The sequence below is a fragment of the Excalfactoria chinensis genome, chromosome 14 (genome assembly GCF_039878825.1).
Source record: "Excalfactoria chinensis isolate bCotChi1 chromosome 14, bCotChi1.hap2, whole genome shotgun sequence".
Lineage (NCBI taxonomy): Eukaryota > Metazoa > Chordata > Aves > Galliformes > Phasianidae > Excalfactoria > Excalfactoria chinensis.
In genome coordinates this window covers 1,133,494-1,148,912 of record NC_092838.1, presented here as the reverse complement: position 1 = coordinate 1,148,912, position 15,419 = coordinate 1,133,494, and the positions used below count along the sequence as shown (strand labels likewise).

The 15,419-nt window shown below is 48.7% G+C and overlaps 2 protein-coding genes across 4 annotated transcripts; one reads left to right on the top strand and one right to left on the bottom strand.

The window, feature by feature from the left end:
- Positions 1-18: 18 nt before the first annotated feature.
- Positions 19-8,124, bottom strand: NAGPA (N-acetylglucosamine-1-phosphodiester alpha-N-acetylglucosaminidase). 3 transcript variants are annotated; one of them, XR_011905309.1, is made up of 12 exons: positions 8,018-8,124; positions 7,429-7,914; positions 4,899-5,038; positions 4,460-4,568; positions 4,032-4,160; positions 3,443-3,651; positions 3,128-3,175; positions 2,583-2,711; positions 2,323-2,454; positions 2,040-2,100; positions 977-1,568; positions 19-606 (listed from the first exon to the last, which is right to left on the bottom strand). XR_011905309.1 is itself a non-coding variant. In XM_072349593.1 (12 exons), the coding sequence occupies exons 1-11, from the start codon at positions 8,122-8,124 to the stop codon at positions 1,349-1,351; spliced, it is 1,770 nt and encodes a 589-aa protein (XP_072205694.1). In that variant the 3' UTR covers positions 19-606; positions 1,324-1,348. The 3 variants fall into 3 exon arrangements, 2 of the variants coding, with proteins under 2 accessions (XP_072205694.1, XP_072205693.1); XM_072349593.1 differs by having other exon boundaries at positions 1,324-1,568; XM_072349592.1 differs by having other exon boundaries at positions 25-1,568.
- Positions 8,125-8,353: 229 nt separating this feature from the next.
- On the top strand, positions 8,354-15,416 carry ALG1 (ALG1 chitobiosyldiphosphodolichol beta-mannosyltransferase). Its single transcript, XM_072349587.1, has 13 exons — positions 8,354-8,719; positions 8,819-8,896; positions 9,135-9,238; positions 9,743-9,891; positions 10,461-10,550; positions 10,919-11,035; positions 11,733-11,854; positions 12,091-12,129; positions 12,604-12,663; positions 13,345-13,455; positions 14,104-14,218; positions 14,926-15,001; positions 15,190-15,416. Exons 1-13 carry the CDS (start codon positions 8,524-8,526, stop codon positions 15,322-15,324), a joined length of 1,392 nt encoding a protein of 463 aa, XP_072205688.1. The 5' UTR covers positions 8,354-8,523; the 3' UTR covers positions 15,325-15,416.
- The last annotated feature ends 3 nt before the right edge of the window (positions 15,417-15,419 follow it).

Here is a 15,419-nt window from a genome sequence, read left to right as displayed (position 1 = left end):
CACTTTCAGGCAGTTATTACTAATCGTCTTTATTCAAGTTTCAAATTGCCACTGTAAGTAATAGAAAAATAGAACCTTCAGTTTACAGGTTGATTTGATGCCAACAGCGGCACAAAAGTTTACATTTCCTTTGCTCAAAGAGATTAAAAATAGAGTGCATAAAAACGTTCAGGCTCAGACTTTCAGGCTTAAACAGAAAAAGTTGTGCAGCATTAAAGTAGCATCTTAAAGGCGTGTTGCTCCTCACGGGGAAGCAAACTTGGATACTTTTACACTGTGCAAGTATGTGTTCCATAAAACATCCAGTTTCCAGCTGAGATGTTCAGGATGTTGGGCTGCCTGAAATGGTGAGCACAGCCCCAGCTCTCTGATGGCTGCCATCCCCATACGGGAAAGGCAGTTCCAGGAGCAGGAAGCAAGAAAAGCTGCAGGGACCCTGTGCAGCTGAGGGAGAGCAGCCTGGTGCTGGGAAGGCAGAGCAGGCTGTGGTGTGGTGAGCCCAGCCTGGAGCTTGGTCAGGTCCCGCTGCCTCCTCCATTCATTCCCCAGCTGGGAAGGCTCAGTGCTGCAGTACCTCTGGCTGAGCTGCTTAGAGCACCGCTGCTCCTGGGAGGTAGGAGAGAACACAAGGCTGAGATGTGTGCACCAGTCAGACTGTTCCTGTTGTTGTGCTGTAAGAATTTACCAAGACAGTGCTCATGAAGCACCTGTTAGACCAGTCCTGGGACTAAGGATGTAGACTGCAGTCAATATAAGGTTTGGAAAGGGGGGGGAAAGAAGGCACAAGAAAGCCACAACCCTGTGTGTCAGCCTCTGAGCCTACTGCTGTGGCAAGGAGGAAGAATGTTGTGGTTTCATTGTGTTGCAGCTGTTTTAGCATCTTAAAATCTTACAAGGGAACCATAAACCAGATAATTCTTAAAGCAGCTTCCTTATGCCTGTCTTTATGCAAGAGGCAACATGCAGTTTATCTTACCTCTTCAACATACTTATCGACTGTACCACTGTGTGTGTGACAAAGGACCTTTCTGAAGTACCCATGGCTTCTATTTTGCAGCTGTGGAACTCTCTCCTGTGTGTGTGGAAGCTGGCCCCATGGCTCGCATCCTCTCATGGCAGCTCACATCTGCTCCAATCAGAGCAGGTGGGGAGGTGAGGGAAGCCAGCCGTGTCCTCAGCAGGGCTGGGCAAGAAGCGAGGGAGTTCTTGGGCTAAAATCTCTTGCTGCTGCTCTTGGGTTTGTCAGCAGTCTTACACTCTAGATCTAAAAATTCTCTGTAACAGTCAGTGCTGAATGGCAGCACAAGGTGCAGCGTGAAATACCTCTTCTCTTTTCCCAGATGGGACTCTAAAGGAGTGTCTGACTTTGGTCCTGAGCATCTTCTGCTTCACAGGCAGCTGACGTGAAGGTATGGCTGGCTTCTCCATTCTCCCTCAGGGGGTGATAGCGATATTCACCACCTCCGTGTTGCCTCTCTGACCTGGCCTTGAGAAAAAGGCCCACGTTTCCCATGGCACTAACTGTGAGAAGCAGAGCCAAGACAAAGGTCGCAGAGATCCAGGTACTTCTATCAGACAAAAGAAAAATCCACATGAGCAACACCTCCTGCCCTGCTCTCACACGTCTCAGCATGCAAATGTTCTCTCAAGGTTTGTAGTCCCTTCTGCCATCACAAGCTTTGGTTCTGCTCTCAGGTAGGTGAGGAAAGGCTGCTCTGACAACCACAGCTAGCAGATATTTTCTGCTCTACACCCAGTTAGCAGGTGACCAATTGTGCCTGCAGAGAGGCTGCAGCTTCACTAATAGCACAGAAGCTGTGCACTGGTGTGGGGACTATCCCTGTCCTTCAGTTTTATACACAGTACATCAGCAGAAGAGGAAAAACAGATGGTGTTTAAGTGTGAGCTGCTGTGTGCTACACTCGGTGTATAGTCACTAACAGTGGCCTCAGCTCAGTACTTGTCTTACAACTGGGTTTTAGCAGTTTGCATGCACGGAGTGATGGAGCATACTTGTCTGGTTAGTATTACACACTTACTCTGACAGAGAGAAGTTTTCTTTGCTCTTTTCCTTATCTGGGGAAGCCAAACACCTCCAAGCTGAAAAAAAAAAAAAAGAAAGATAGAGGGAAGAAAGCAAGAGGTTAAAATTCTATGTATTAAAGGTGAGCTTAATGAAGGTAATAGAAAGCCATGCCTTGTAACTAAGCAAAAAGAACATTATGTGTCGAAGCTGCTCTTCCGAATGCTAAAGAAAAACACCATAAAACAAAACCAAACACCAAAAGCAAAACCATCCCACACCTCTGTACTCAGCAATACCTTTGTTGAGCTGGTCCTGTATTCTCAGTTCATAGGTGATGTTACAGCTGCCTGTCTGTGGGTTGCAGGGACACGAGTGTTCACATGCACAGAGCTGCTGGCAGTTGGGCCCATACCAGCCCATAGGACATGCTAAGGGATGGATTACAAAGAAGTCAGCCATTGTCAACCCTCCATGTGCTCTGAATTAACCCAGCCTATCACCCTGAAAGTTCCTCAACCCTCCCTCAACACCCTGAAAGCCTTTCTCCAGCCCTTACCATGCTCACAACTGCTGCCATAGTACCCGGCTGGGCAGGAGCAGATTCCATGCACAGGGTCACACGAGCCACCATTCTGGCACTGGCATTTCTGGCTGCAAGCATTCCCATAGAAACCGCTCACACAGGCTGCAGGAGGTGAGCAGAAATCTCATCAGGCCTCATCACATTCAGAAGCAGCCTCACCCCATGCTTGTAGCCCAGAGCATTCCCTGGCCTGGGATGTTGATGGCTGCTCAGGAAAGCAGCTGAGTCTGGGTCTCAAACAAGGAGCAGCAGGTCTCACCCAGGGAGCAGGTGAAAGGAAAAGGGTGGTTTGCATAGGGCTTAAATTAAAAACGACCCTATTGTAAATTCTCAGGCTGCAGTTAAATTCACACTGACAAAGGAGAGCACACTGCAGCCTCCCCCTCTGCTGCTCCCTCTTGGAATAGGCTCTTAGAGGAACCTCCTCACCACTGCAGACAGCCAGCCCATGATGGAGGGGTTCAGACTATCCCCTTGTTGTCTATGAAAAATCAGAGTGGAGCAGAAATCAGCATTACCTTCACTGCAGTTGCTGCCAACCCAGCCAGCGTCACACAGGCATCCAGCTGTGTAAGAACAAACAGGCATTAACAACAAGAACACAGGCTTAGAAATAGTAGGAACTCAGAATCACAAGCCTTGAGATCAGGCTGCTTCTGCCAGGGAACCAACAGAAGTGGAGTCCTGAGCTCCCTGAGTTTAGGCACAAACACCCACCCAGGACAGCTGCCAAGCAGGGCAGCTCCCACCACACCTCCCACTGCTTGGATCTTTTGAGATTAACTCAGGGTCAGCTATTGGTACCCGCTGAGCTGTGTGCAGCAGGGACTCACAGGCAGTGCAGGTACCGTGCAGGCTGCAGTTGGAAGGGCCGCAGTCCAACGTGTCACAGGCTGGGCCTCTCCAGAAGTCCCCATCACAGTGGCACTGTCCCTGCACGCAGTGCCCGTGGCCGCTGCAGTCTGCAGGCTCACAGGCAGGCTCGTGGACACACACAATGGTTGAGATGCTCCGAGGGCATCGCCACATGCTGTCAAAGGAGCTGGGGATAGAAGATGGGTCCTGTGAGGTGTGTTGCTCTTTAGGTACCCTGACGTGAGGCAGGACAGGGTCTCCAAGTCAGTTCCTCTCTTCCATAACAACCTGTTTGCAGATCTCTGCTAATCTGGGTGCACACACAACTCTGAACCTCCCAGTGGAAGAGCTGCTTTCATACCCCATTCCCACATGTCCCTGATGACTAAGAGGAAAAAGTAGGTAGTCACTAAATTACTTTAGACTCACTCTCTCTGAAAACCTGACATTTGCCTTTACACTGTGAACAATCAGCAACGGCAACAGAATCCCCTGCAGACCAGCAGGGTGGCACTGAGCTCTGCACACTAAACAGGAGCAATACAGAGACCATGCAGTAGCACCTACCAGTGCTCCGAAGGGTAGCTTGCAAGGGTCCCATTCAGGACCAGCGTTGCTGACCCTCCACCATCCAGGTTGATTGCATTGATGATTCCCTGCTGTTTCAGAAACTCGGCCATTTCCCAGAGGTTGATCCTGCAAAAGCAAATGGTTCTTCACTGGTCATTCATGCTATTGAACAATGCTGCTGTGCTACAAGCTTGGCTGCTCTCCCATCCCAGATGTGCTGACCCACTGCCTGAAGGCTGCCATAGCATCCTCTGCCTCTGCCTCTCTATTACCACAAGCTGTCAAGCAGTGCCTTCAGTTGAGCTCTGCACATCTCTGCCTCATAACTCATTACTGGAGGTTGCAGACTCCCTCCAGCTCTGGTGACAGAATTTAAAGACTGGACTTGCACCTTCCCTGGAGGATTACCACAGCCTTGGCCTTACCCTCTAGATTCAGTCTGTCCATCCACATGAACCAAGACCAGCTGCCCCTGGCTGTCGTGTCCAACTGCAGTCCTGGCTGATATCACGTTGATGAACTTCTCAAAGGTTCCTGTGCAGGAGAGGAAATAACTCACACAGCAGCTGGGTGACAGTACTGGCTGCTTAGACACAATTGCCTGCAAAACAGCTCTCAGCAATGAGCTCACTAAACTGAGACACAATGAGAACAGAGCCCGGGTTCCTCTTCTTCATCCAAGAAACCATGCAGACAGCCTATTCCAGTACTGCAATGGTGCAAACTTAAAGTAAAGCAGCACAGAAGAAATCTGGATCTCTTAAGTGAGTAGCAGCTAGAGAGCAATTTCCAAAGCTCCCCTCACCTTCCAACAGCCTTGTTAGAAGCACAATCTTACCCACAGTGAAGCTTGACAATATTTACCTGTGGTTTGAGTTTCATCACACTCTGCAATTTGACTCTGATTGATGTACACTTCTCCATCCCTCAGGAGCCAAACCACCCCGCTCACAAGCTGCACAAAAGGGTTTGCTTGATCCAAGACGTCCTCCTCAGACAGGTAACTAGGAAAAAGAGAGCAGGAGGGGTTATCCACAGTCACAGCAGTGTCATGTAGAAGTCTCTCCTGCTGCCAGCAGGCTCCAGAGGTAGGGAGAAGGGCAAGAGTCAGGTGAATGAATGCTGGCTACATCCAAAACTAGAAGCCAAGCAGCACAAAGCATCCCTTCAGCACCCAGAGTGGACCCTCTTCTCAGCTGTTATATACAAAGCCACTGCTAGCGACTGTCCTGTGCACGAAACAACTCCTGCCAACAATGTGGCCTGTGGACCTGAGCCAGGATAAGGGCAGAAAGCATCTGGCAGATCATGAAGGCAGAGTTACTCAGGGATCTGGGGAAGTATCTTTAACACCTCAGCATCTGTCAGCTTCCACTCCACGCGGAGCAGTGGCACCAAACAGCCTTTGAGAGGGTTTTCAGCAACAGCAGCCAGTCTGCCTGCAGCTGCTCTGAGGGATGCTACCTGCTCCTTCCATCTGGGATAGCTGCCTCTCCTTTTCCAGACAGCAAAACCTTCCCCTGGCAGGCAGCAGGAAGGACTGTTCAGCTACTATTTCCAAGATTAAGCACTGTGTGTCACGGTGGGATGCTTCCCAAGGGATATTCTCACAAAAAATGAGAGTGCTGAGCAACATCTGGTTCATCAAAACCTGCTGCTAGTTGGTGTCTGCAACACACAGAAGACAGCAGCAAAGGTTGGACTTTGTATGTGAGATTGGTAATCACAGCCTGAACCTCTGATTAATCAGCTGAGGCAAGTATGGGGTCAGCTGCGGGAGCACAGGTGAGAGTGATGGAGCTGTGCTCCCAGGAGGGGTGGAGCTCGACTCCATCCCCTCTGAGACCTCATTTAAGGGCTGACTCCCACTGAACCAGTATCTCTTGGAGATTGCTCTCCAGTGAGGACTGCCCCAGTTTCTTCAGCCAAGGCACCACCACTGGTGAGTTTTCCTTTGTTTATTCCTTCTGTACATTTGCTACCATCTGTATATTAACAACCAATACAGACCTGAACAGCTGTACTCTCACTGCAAGATCTGCCAGCGTTTCTTGGTTTAATGCCAATTCCTTTACATGCTCCAAACACATCTTGTGGGAGCTGGATGCTTACCTGATCGTTTTTTAGTGTGTGTGATTGTAGCTGAAGAAAGCATCCTTGTTTGAAGGAAAGCATAACTGAAAATACCTGAATGGAAAACATGCAGAAAGAAATCCCTTTTAACAATGGGAGGTGAACCCAGAATGGCCACAGCTGAAAACTGATCAGGTTGCACAGCACCTTGCAGCAAACCTTGCTGGGTCTGAGGGCACGTGGGAGCAGTGAATGCAGCCAACAGAAGCAGCAGCTTGCAAACCAGTTTCCAGGCTGCTTCTTAGTATTGTGGGAACCATCAGAGGACCCCTAGGAACTTTTCTGGGACCTATACCTGCTGCTGCTGGGGAAGGATATCTGCCAGGGTACTTCTAGTAAGTGCTAAAGTCCTTCTGTCAGCAGTTTGTGATCAAAGGGAGCTTTTGCTTCCTAATTAGGGAGTGTCACACACCCCTTCAGCTGGTGCCAGAAGAGACCAATAGAGCTGCCAGGCAGAGACCACAGCTCTCAGGAGTCAGCAGATGCTGTAGCTTGTGCAGAGAGCAGCTGGAAACTATGTAGTGAGACAAGGTGATGCCACAGGGTGTAGCCTCCAGCACAGCAGATACCCAGGTGCAGTCTGAATTGCAGAGGGAGAATGCAATGCTCCAGCCTCAGGCTGTAGGCTCTCACTAAAGCTGGGGCCAAAGGAAACGGTGTCCTGCTGTGTCCTGGTTGAAAAGCTTTGCTGGCAAGAAAAGTTGCTACAGGAGGATATCAGTGCGTCAAGAGGAGTGTGTCAAGAGCACGGCTCAGAGGCTGCAGTGGGATAGTGGTCAAGTGATTTAGAAGTATATACAGAGAGATGGCAGAAATCCTGTGGTGTGTTAGCTTTGTGGGAGCCCACCTAGCACTCAAATCTGTGCAGCTCTGTGGGAACTGCTCTCTACAACTACCTGAAAGCAGGTTGTAGTGTGGTGGGGTTTGGGCTCTTCTGCCGTGTAAGCAGTGATAGGATGTGAGGTAATGGACGCGAGTTGCACAAGGGGAGGTTCAGGTTGGTTATTAGGAAAATCTTCTCTGAGAGAGAGAGGTCAGGTGCTGGAATAGGCTGCCCAGGGAGGTGGTTGAGTCACTGTCCCTGGAGGTGTTAAACAACATTTGTTTAGCTGTTGTACTGAGGGACACTGTTTAGTGGGGAAATACGGTGGATGGTTGGAGTGGATGATTTTGGGGGTCTTTTCAATCCCGGTGATTCTATGATTCTGTTACTCAGACCGAAGAAGAAGAGGCTCAGTGGAGCCCTTATCCCTGTCCTTACCCAAACACCATGGTGCCATCCCTGCGGATGCCGAACTGGGCGTTCTGCAGGCCGTGGGCGTTTCGCACCAGCCTGCCGTTGCTCACCACGTTCCCCAGGCACTCCCCGCTGCTCATGTCAAAGTAACCTCCGTTCTGGGCCACCAGGCACCGGCCCAGCCGCGCCGTCTCCTCCACGGGGACCCTGCGCTGCTCCCCGCAGCCCCCGGCACCGCCGGGCTCCAGCACCGAGAAGGTTCTCAGCGGGTTCCTCACGAAGGTGAAGTGGCCGTACACCGCGCGGCGCCGCTCCTCGGCCGAGGGGACGTAAGAAACGAAGGTCCGGGTGGTGGCCGCGGGCAGCCCCGTGCTGTTGTCGCCGGGCCAGGCTTCGTGAGTCACGTTGCCGTGCCGGACGGGCTGGCAGGCCCTGACGTGGCGGTGTCCGTGCCGCGGCCCGTGCTGCCCGGCCGGGTAGGGCCGCAGCAGCCGCTGGCCGGAGGCGGCCCTGTAAGACAGCACCGCGGGGTCACGGAGCGCTCTCGTCGCTTCCCCCTTCTACCGGCGAGACCCCGACCGAGGGAGGCCGGGCCCCCACAGGAGCCACTCACCCGGCGCCGCCCTCCGCCCGCAGCCAGCCCAGCGCCGCCAGAGCCGCCGCCACCGCCAGCACCCACCGCCGCCGGCCCGCGGGCCCTGCTGACACGGAGGCCGCCATCTTGGCGGGCGCACACCGCGCTAGCGCGCCCCCTGGCGGCGGGAGGCCGCGCAGCGCCCCGTGCGGTGATCCGTGATGATCCGCGATGATCGCGATATCACGAGGCGATACGGCTCTGCCGGGTGAGGGTCTGTAACCGATAACAGCCACGTGCGCTGGGCAGGCTGCAGGAGAGGTCAGCCCAGCAGGTCAAACGGTGCGACTGGGCGGTGATGCGGGAGGCAGAGCTGCCTGCAAGCTGTCACTCCACAGCAAGATTCCTCCCTCCCAGGAGAACTATTTCCCAGGAAGGGCTGTTTGCTGTTGCACAGGGTCCAGAGGAGGCCGCGAAAGGAGCCGCAGCGCCTCCCTGCAAAGACAGGCCGCAAGGGGGCGCCTTTCCCGACCGGGCTCCCCAAGATGGCGGCCGGCGGCGCCGCTCTGGCCGCGCTGGTGCTGGTGGTGGCGGTGCTGTGGTGGCGGCGGCGGGCGGGACGCGGTGCGGGCCGGGTGTGCGTGGCGGTGCTGGGCGACCTGGGCCGCAGCCCGCGGATGCAGTACCACGCGCTTTCGTTGGCCCGGCACGGACGCGGCGTATCGCTGCTGGGATACTTCCGTGAGTGCGGGCGGGCGCGGAGGGCTCCGTGCTGGTGTTGGGGTGGTGTTGGGGTGATGTTGGGGGGCCGCGGCTCTCAGCCTCCACCCGCTCCCACAGAGACGCGGCCGCATCGGGACGTGCTGAGCAGCGGGGAGATCCGCGTCGTGCCCATATCGGAGCTGCGGTGCCTGAGAGGTGCGTGTGAGGTGCCCGTGGGACGGGTGGGCTCCGGGATGCTGAGCAGGGCCGGGGAATGGAGGGTCCTTCAGACCCCAACCACTGTGGGAACTCAGGGTGGTGATGTTAGTGTGGCTGCCGGGCTCTGCTGGCACCGAGGGCCGTTATTGTAACGCCTTCTGTTTGCTGCTGCTCTCTGACGTGTTTCTGTGCGCGGAGCCGTGACCTTCCCACGGGACTTGGTGCCGTTTTGCAGTTGGGCCGAAGCTGTTCCAGTACGTTGTGAAAGTGGTTGCACAGACCGTGCAGTTACTGCACACGATGCTGAAGATGGATCCGCCCTCCTGTGTTCTCCTTCAGGTACGTTTGTGTGGGTAACGTTATTGGTATTGTATTGCAAAGTGTTTTTAGCAGCCTTGGACGCTGGTGTTCTGTATCGGATTAACACAAAAACCTCTCTGTTCATTTAGACCCGTTAATGGATTGTAATCATCTCCTTTTTGTTTTCCTTTTCTCTTTGTTCAATGCTCCTTTTCTCCTATGCTGGTAGATAGTGTTAGGACAAGGAGGGGGGTGGTTTTAGTCTAAAAGAAGAGCAGTGTAGGTTAGATATGAGGGGGAAGCTGTTCACTGCAGGGCTGGTCTGGCCTTGGCACAGTTGTGGATGCTCCATCCCTGGAAGTCTTCATTGGTAGGATGGATGGAGCCCTGAGCACACTGATCTGGTGCTTGATGGGGTGTTAGGGCTGCTGAAACTCAGTGATCTCTGAAGTCCCTTCTAAGCCATTCTGTTACAATTGTGGTTAAGTGTTGGTCCCTCAACCTGAGTGTTGTAATATTTTTCCTTTGTTTTTTATTAAACAGAATCCTCCAGGTTTGCCCAGTATCGCTGTTGCCTGGCTCGCCTGTCTTTTCTGGAGAAGCAAGCTGATAATTGATTGGCACAATTACGGATACACCATCATGAGTCTGAATCACGGGAGGAATCACCCATTAGTGCTCATCGCAAAATGGTTTGTACAGTAATTCTTCTTTTGAAGAGCTACCTGGAAAAGGGGAAATGAAGTCATTAGAAACCTGTGGCTTTAGGTTGGCGTGTGAGAGCTACAGGAACCGAAAGATTTGCTGATGTGCTTTAAACACGTTCCCTTTAGTTGGACCTGTTTGGTGGAGTGCAAATGCAGACTCGGATCTTGCTGCCATAACTTTGTCTAGCAGAGTGGTTTTTATTTTAATTGATTATTGTCTGATACTGCTTTAAACTCCGGTCTGTCTTTAAGAGTAGTTTTGTTTCTTGCTGAATCAACGTGACCGCTTCTTGGTTACAGCTTTGAAAGCTTTTGAGAGCTGTGTTCTCAGGCTTTAAAGGACAAGGAATCACACATAACCCTCCTCATGAACTGATACTGCTGTAGTATAACAGTACAAGGAGTAGATGTGTGATTGTTAATTAAACTGAAGTTACTGGGAGCAGTTGAGTTTCTTTTGTCTGGTTTTTAGTTTGCATCAGTGCTGGAGAGCAGTTACTGTGTGTGTGTTGGGGTTGCCTTTGGGTTCTTACAGGGTTTCAATTTTCTGTCAGGTATGAGAAGCTTTTTGGGCGTTTGTCTGACTATAACCTGTGTGTTACTGATGCCATGAAGGAAGATCTGTGGGTGAACTGCAACATCAGGTGAGTTAAAAACCTGTTGTGTTACGTGCATACTCAAAGCAACAGGAAAGTGTGTAGCCCTGGGGAGCCTGGGTTCGGGGTAATCCTACAGAAGCAACTGTCGGGACAACTTTGTCTTGTTTTTATGGTTGTGTTTCATCCATTGAATAGACAGCTAAGAAGGGCATCCTTTGTACAGGGTTAATGTGTCAAGCTTGGTCTGTTCCAGCAAGCTTCAGGAATAGAGAAAGTTGAGTCAGATCATCCTTTTGTTGTGTTGATCTGCTTCCTTTTTGCATTGTGTTGCTGTAGCTTGTCGCTATTTCTTTGCCACATGCTTTTCTGTTGGATCTGGTGTTTGTTTAACTGGTGGATTTATTTCATTACAGGGCAGTAACGCTGTATGATAGGCCAGCTTCTTATTTTAAGGAAACTCCATTAGAGCTTCAGCATCAGTTGTTCATGAAACTTGCCCAGGACTATGAGCCATTTAAACCACAACGTGTGTAAGTAAGGCATGAAGTTACAGTCCTTAACTGAATGGCACAAGGTTATGGCATTTAGTCACCAGAAATCCCTTTAGATGGAGGCATAAGCTCCTGAATATTAACAGGTGCTGGTGTTTGTGTGCTCTTGGCCAAGAGCAGATACTGTGCGAGTGCATTTAATTGCCACTGGAGGATCTAGAATAAGTGAAATCATTGAACTGTGGTAGCACATGGCTTGGTGTGTAAGCAAAGTGGGGTTGTTTGTTTGCTGTAAGTGTTGGCACCGAGGGAGTCTGTAGCAATATCTGAAGTGTGAAAGTAGTTGTTTAATTCCTGCTGAACTAGTTGGCAGTGATTGGATGCCGTATTCATAGCATTAATTTTGGAATTGTCTTACTTCAGTTAAATAAATGCCTTTTTGGCCATCACCTTCTAATATGTATTTGAGGCAGAGCTGGAAAGACAGTTGAGAAAGCTGCCCTAAGGGAGAACATAGCATGAGAAGATGGGGATGTGCTTATAGCAATGGCATTGCTAGGCACGTGGTAGCAGTAGACCAGTCTCCTGCCATCAGGGATGTCTCTGCAGTGATGACTATTCCCAGAGAAGTTAGATGGCGAATCTGAAACCAAGTGCTTGGAAATTCATGCCTCTGAAGCACTGCATTTCCTGCTGTGTTTGTGTAGTCCGTATTCAGAAAGTTCTGTTTATGCAGTACAGAGTCTGTCAGTTGGAACACTGAGAGGTCTGCCTTTACAGAAAGGGATGAGAAGAGCGGGGATGTGACAAAAAGCAGAGGACGACCAGCTCTTCTCATCAGCAGCACCAGCTGGACAGGTTTGTAAACTGCTTATTTTTAGTATATTGGCACTTTTGAATAAGAGAAAATTAGGTCTGTTTGTACTTCCCTGCACTGGACTCTTATTTCCATCACAAGTACATGGTTGTAGGCTTTCAAAAGTGAATATAATTGTGGCAAATTTTGAACAGGAAAAGCGTGTTCCATACTTATAGATGTAATTCATTGTAAGTGCTAAAAGCTTGCATGTTGCTAATAAGGCTCTTTCTTTCAGAGGATGAAGACTTTTCAGTCCTTCTGAAGGCGTTAGAAGGTCAGTACTAAGGAATGCCTCTCAGCTGTACAAAGGGGAGTGCTATTTTGCTGGATAGTTGGTGAGGGCTTTTTCTAAGTAATACTGCCTCTGTATTCAAGTGCAAGTGCAGGTGTCTGTGATTGGTTTGCAGTGGGTTAAGAGTAGGAGCTGACATACGGAAATGAGGCCTCTGAATTCAACTCAGGGTGGTGATGGGGGGAAATTCTATTTCTCACTTGTAAATTGCAGTAATGAAATGGCCAATACTGCGTAGTCAAAGAAATGTTTTATGGTTAATGCTTTCTAAACATACTGTGATTTATTTCCATAGAGGTCTGTGGATTTAATATGTGAAAACTTACTACTGTTTGGTGAGACGTGTTTGTGGAGAAGTTACTTGAAGTAGGAAGCTGAATTATTTGCACACGGTGACCCTTTATGATCAGCCATCCATTTACTTGTCAGCTTTAAGCAGGTTTTTGTCTTCCCCAGATTATGAGCAGTATATCAATGAGGGAGTCAAGCTTCCAGCTTTAGTATGTGTGATAACAGGTAATACTTTATTCATGTTGTAATTCTTTCTTTGTGCTTTCTGCTAATAGAAATATTCACTTTCGCACTGTTTGTTCTTCCATTGATGTTGAAGAGAGAGAAGGGTGTGTTGTCCTTATCTGACTGGAAGTAATTTATAGTTGGATTCTTACAGCAGTGTAACCATGGTACATTTTTAAAGAGGGGAGGCTCTCACCTGCCTGTCTCATGCAGCTGTGGGTTGCACCATGTTCAGCATTTAACACTGAGATGCTGCAGCAGAAGAAACGTGAAGGCTGATGTTTGGGATGTTTTAAGCAGGAAAGTTTTCTTCCTGATGACAGAGAGACTTAAAGTTTTGCCCCAAAAAAAATGAATGCAGTTTAGTTAACCTCCTCACTAACAGCAGACTAAATCTTAGTGTGATTTTAAGAGCAAATTGTTCTGATCCTGATGGCTGTAAACAAAATGCACGTCAACACTGTCTGATACTGACTGCAGGCTCTTCTAGTTTAGTGTCAGTTCACCTTGCTTTGAGGAGGACTTAATCTCTTAGGTGTCTCTTGAAGGATGATGGTCGGTATATTTTGATGCCTGTGAGACAGGAGTTGTCACCTGTACAGCAGCATGCACTGATTGCACCTAATTTTCAATCCTATGGATAAAATCACTGCTATCTTTTTTTCTCCTTGCTTTAAAAAGGTAAAGGACCGCTAAAGGAGTACTACAATGGACTGATACAGAAACTACACTTTAAACATATCCAGATCTGTACACCGTGGCTGGAAGCTGAGGATTACCCAGTTTTGCTTGGTAAATGAATTCTGAAATGATTTGATGTGACGAAGCGTGCCTGTTCGTGTCCCAGTTCACACTCTTAAGCAGGTCAGAAGAGACATCTCACTTTTTGACTGAGCACCCAAAAGAAGCTGAAATTCTAAATGATGATGTGTTTGGAATAGTGCTGGCACATTCATAGTATTGCATCCAGTGTGATAAGCTCAGTACGGTACTGACGTACATATCCAAGCTGACCTGGGGTTTCAGATCTGCCAACTTGAGGTGGCTGTAACACGTGGCATTTAATTGGGAATTGCTAAGTAAGGAAGGTAACATCTCTAAAATGACGTTGTGATTTCTCTGTTCTGGAATCATGTGAACAGGAAGAGCCATGCAGCATGTCCTGCCTGGATTGTGGTACCTCCTGTGTGGGTATCTGTTCTGAGCAGATGAAGAGGCCAAAAGGCTGCTCTGTGAGAAATGGGAGATTTACAAATTTTCTTTAGTTTGACAGGAACTTTCTTGGTATGTTTCTAAATGCAGTCATGTAGTTTAACATCTCTTGCTTGTATTCAGTTCACATCACCCAAAAAAACCCCACATATATATATAAGTATGCAGTAAGACCAGAAGAGCTCCTTCAGAGAATTCAGTGTCTTGTCTGCTTTGTTTGCTTTTTAGGCTCAGCAGACTTGGGTGTGTGTCTCCATAAATCATCTAGTGGATTGGATTTACCTATGAAGGTGGTAGATATGTTTGGCTGCTGCTTACCTGTGTGTGCAATATATTTTGAATGGTAAGAGTTTGCTTATTGTGCTACCAGGATTTAAAGGTTACAAACACTGTTCTTACAAAGAGTTCAGCAGCTGCTGCACGTATCAGTGAGATTCCAGTATCTTACCATAACAACTTTGATTCAAAAGGACAAACTTGGGATGTCAAAGATGTTTTATTTAAGGGCAGCTAAAAATTAACAGCAGTTTCTACAAACTGTGGAGCATTTAATGCAGCTAGAAATGCCTTGGAAATGAGTAACCCATCGTCCTGTGTTGCTGTATACTTCATTTTAAAAAGCAATCAAAGCTTCATTCTGCATAGACAGGTCCTTGCTCTGTGAAGAGGTGAATATGTGCAGTAATCAACCTCACAATGCACAGAGCTCTGGTGAAAAGGTAGCTCTCACAAATAAATAGGTATGAATTGCAAATATCTCACGTGCTGAGCACGGGCAGATTTTCCTTAGGGGTTAAAGTTGATTATTGCCCTCATTTTGATGTGCATGGAGATGAATGGCACAATGACTGAGTGAGGGTCCTTTTGTATTGTACTGCAATGCAGTACTATAATACAAGTTTAATTTAAACTTCAATATCTGCCTTTGGTTCCAGGAGTTCAACCCCTACCTGTGCTGCCCATAGGAAAGAGACACAATGCAACTTTTGAGACGTGCATCTCCCACTCACTGTTTTTTCTTACGTTTTTTTCTATGACTTTTGTTCACAGTTTACATGAACTTGTGAAACACAATGAAAATGGGCTGATATTCAGGGATTCAGATGAACTTGCAGAACAACTGAAGGTAAAGACATAAGAGATTATTCTTTCCTATTAGCTCTAACCACAGAAGTCTTACTATGTGAGCTACATGTTCCCGTATGACAGACATCCGTATTTTGCATTCTCAGAAGGCACTGCTTTGCTAGAAAAGCTAAAATTGATCCAAAATAGAACACGATGGTATTTTTCTGTGTTATTTTTAACTTGCAGATGCTTTTCTTGGAATTTCCCACATTGGAAGGCAAACTCCATGAGTTCAGGAAAAACCTTCGTGCATCCAGACAGCTGAGCTGGGATGAGAGTTGGGACCAGACCGTTCTTCCTTTACTTAGCCAGACTGAATGACTCTTGGGGGGGTATGGTGTCAAAAAAGCTATCGTGTGTGCACCTCCAGGACTGTCTTCAGTGTGAATAAACACTTGGTATTGTTTACAACCGGA

Excerpts from the sequence above, each read along its gene's own strand:
- ALG1 (XM_072349587.1), top strand. The coding sequence starts at position 8,524 with ATGGCGGCCGGCGGCGCCGCTCTGGCCGCGCTGGTGCTGGTGGTGGCG. Across the intron at positions 13,456-14,103 it reads GGATTACCCAGTTTTGCTTG|GCTCAGCAGACTTGGGTGTG; the intron begins GTAAATGAATTC and ends TTTGCTTTTTAG. Across the intron at positions 15,002-15,189 it reads AACTTGCAGAACAACTGAAG|ATGCTTTTCTTGGAATTTCC; the intron begins GTAAAGACATAA and ends TTTAACTTGCAG.
- NAGPA (XM_072349593.1), bottom strand. The coding sequence starts at position 8,124 with ATGGCGGCCTCCGTGTCAGCAGGGCCCGCGGGCCGGCGGCGGTGGGTG. Across the intron at positions 5,039-7,428 it reads GATGGCACCATGGTGTTTGG|TTACCTGTCTGAGGAGGACG; the intron begins GTAAGGACAGGG and ends TCTTTTTCCTAG. Across the intron at positions 2,712-3,127 it reads TGGCAGCAACTGCAGTGAAG|CCTGTGTGAGCGGTTTCTAT; the intron begins GTAATGCTGATT and ends CACCTCCTGCAG.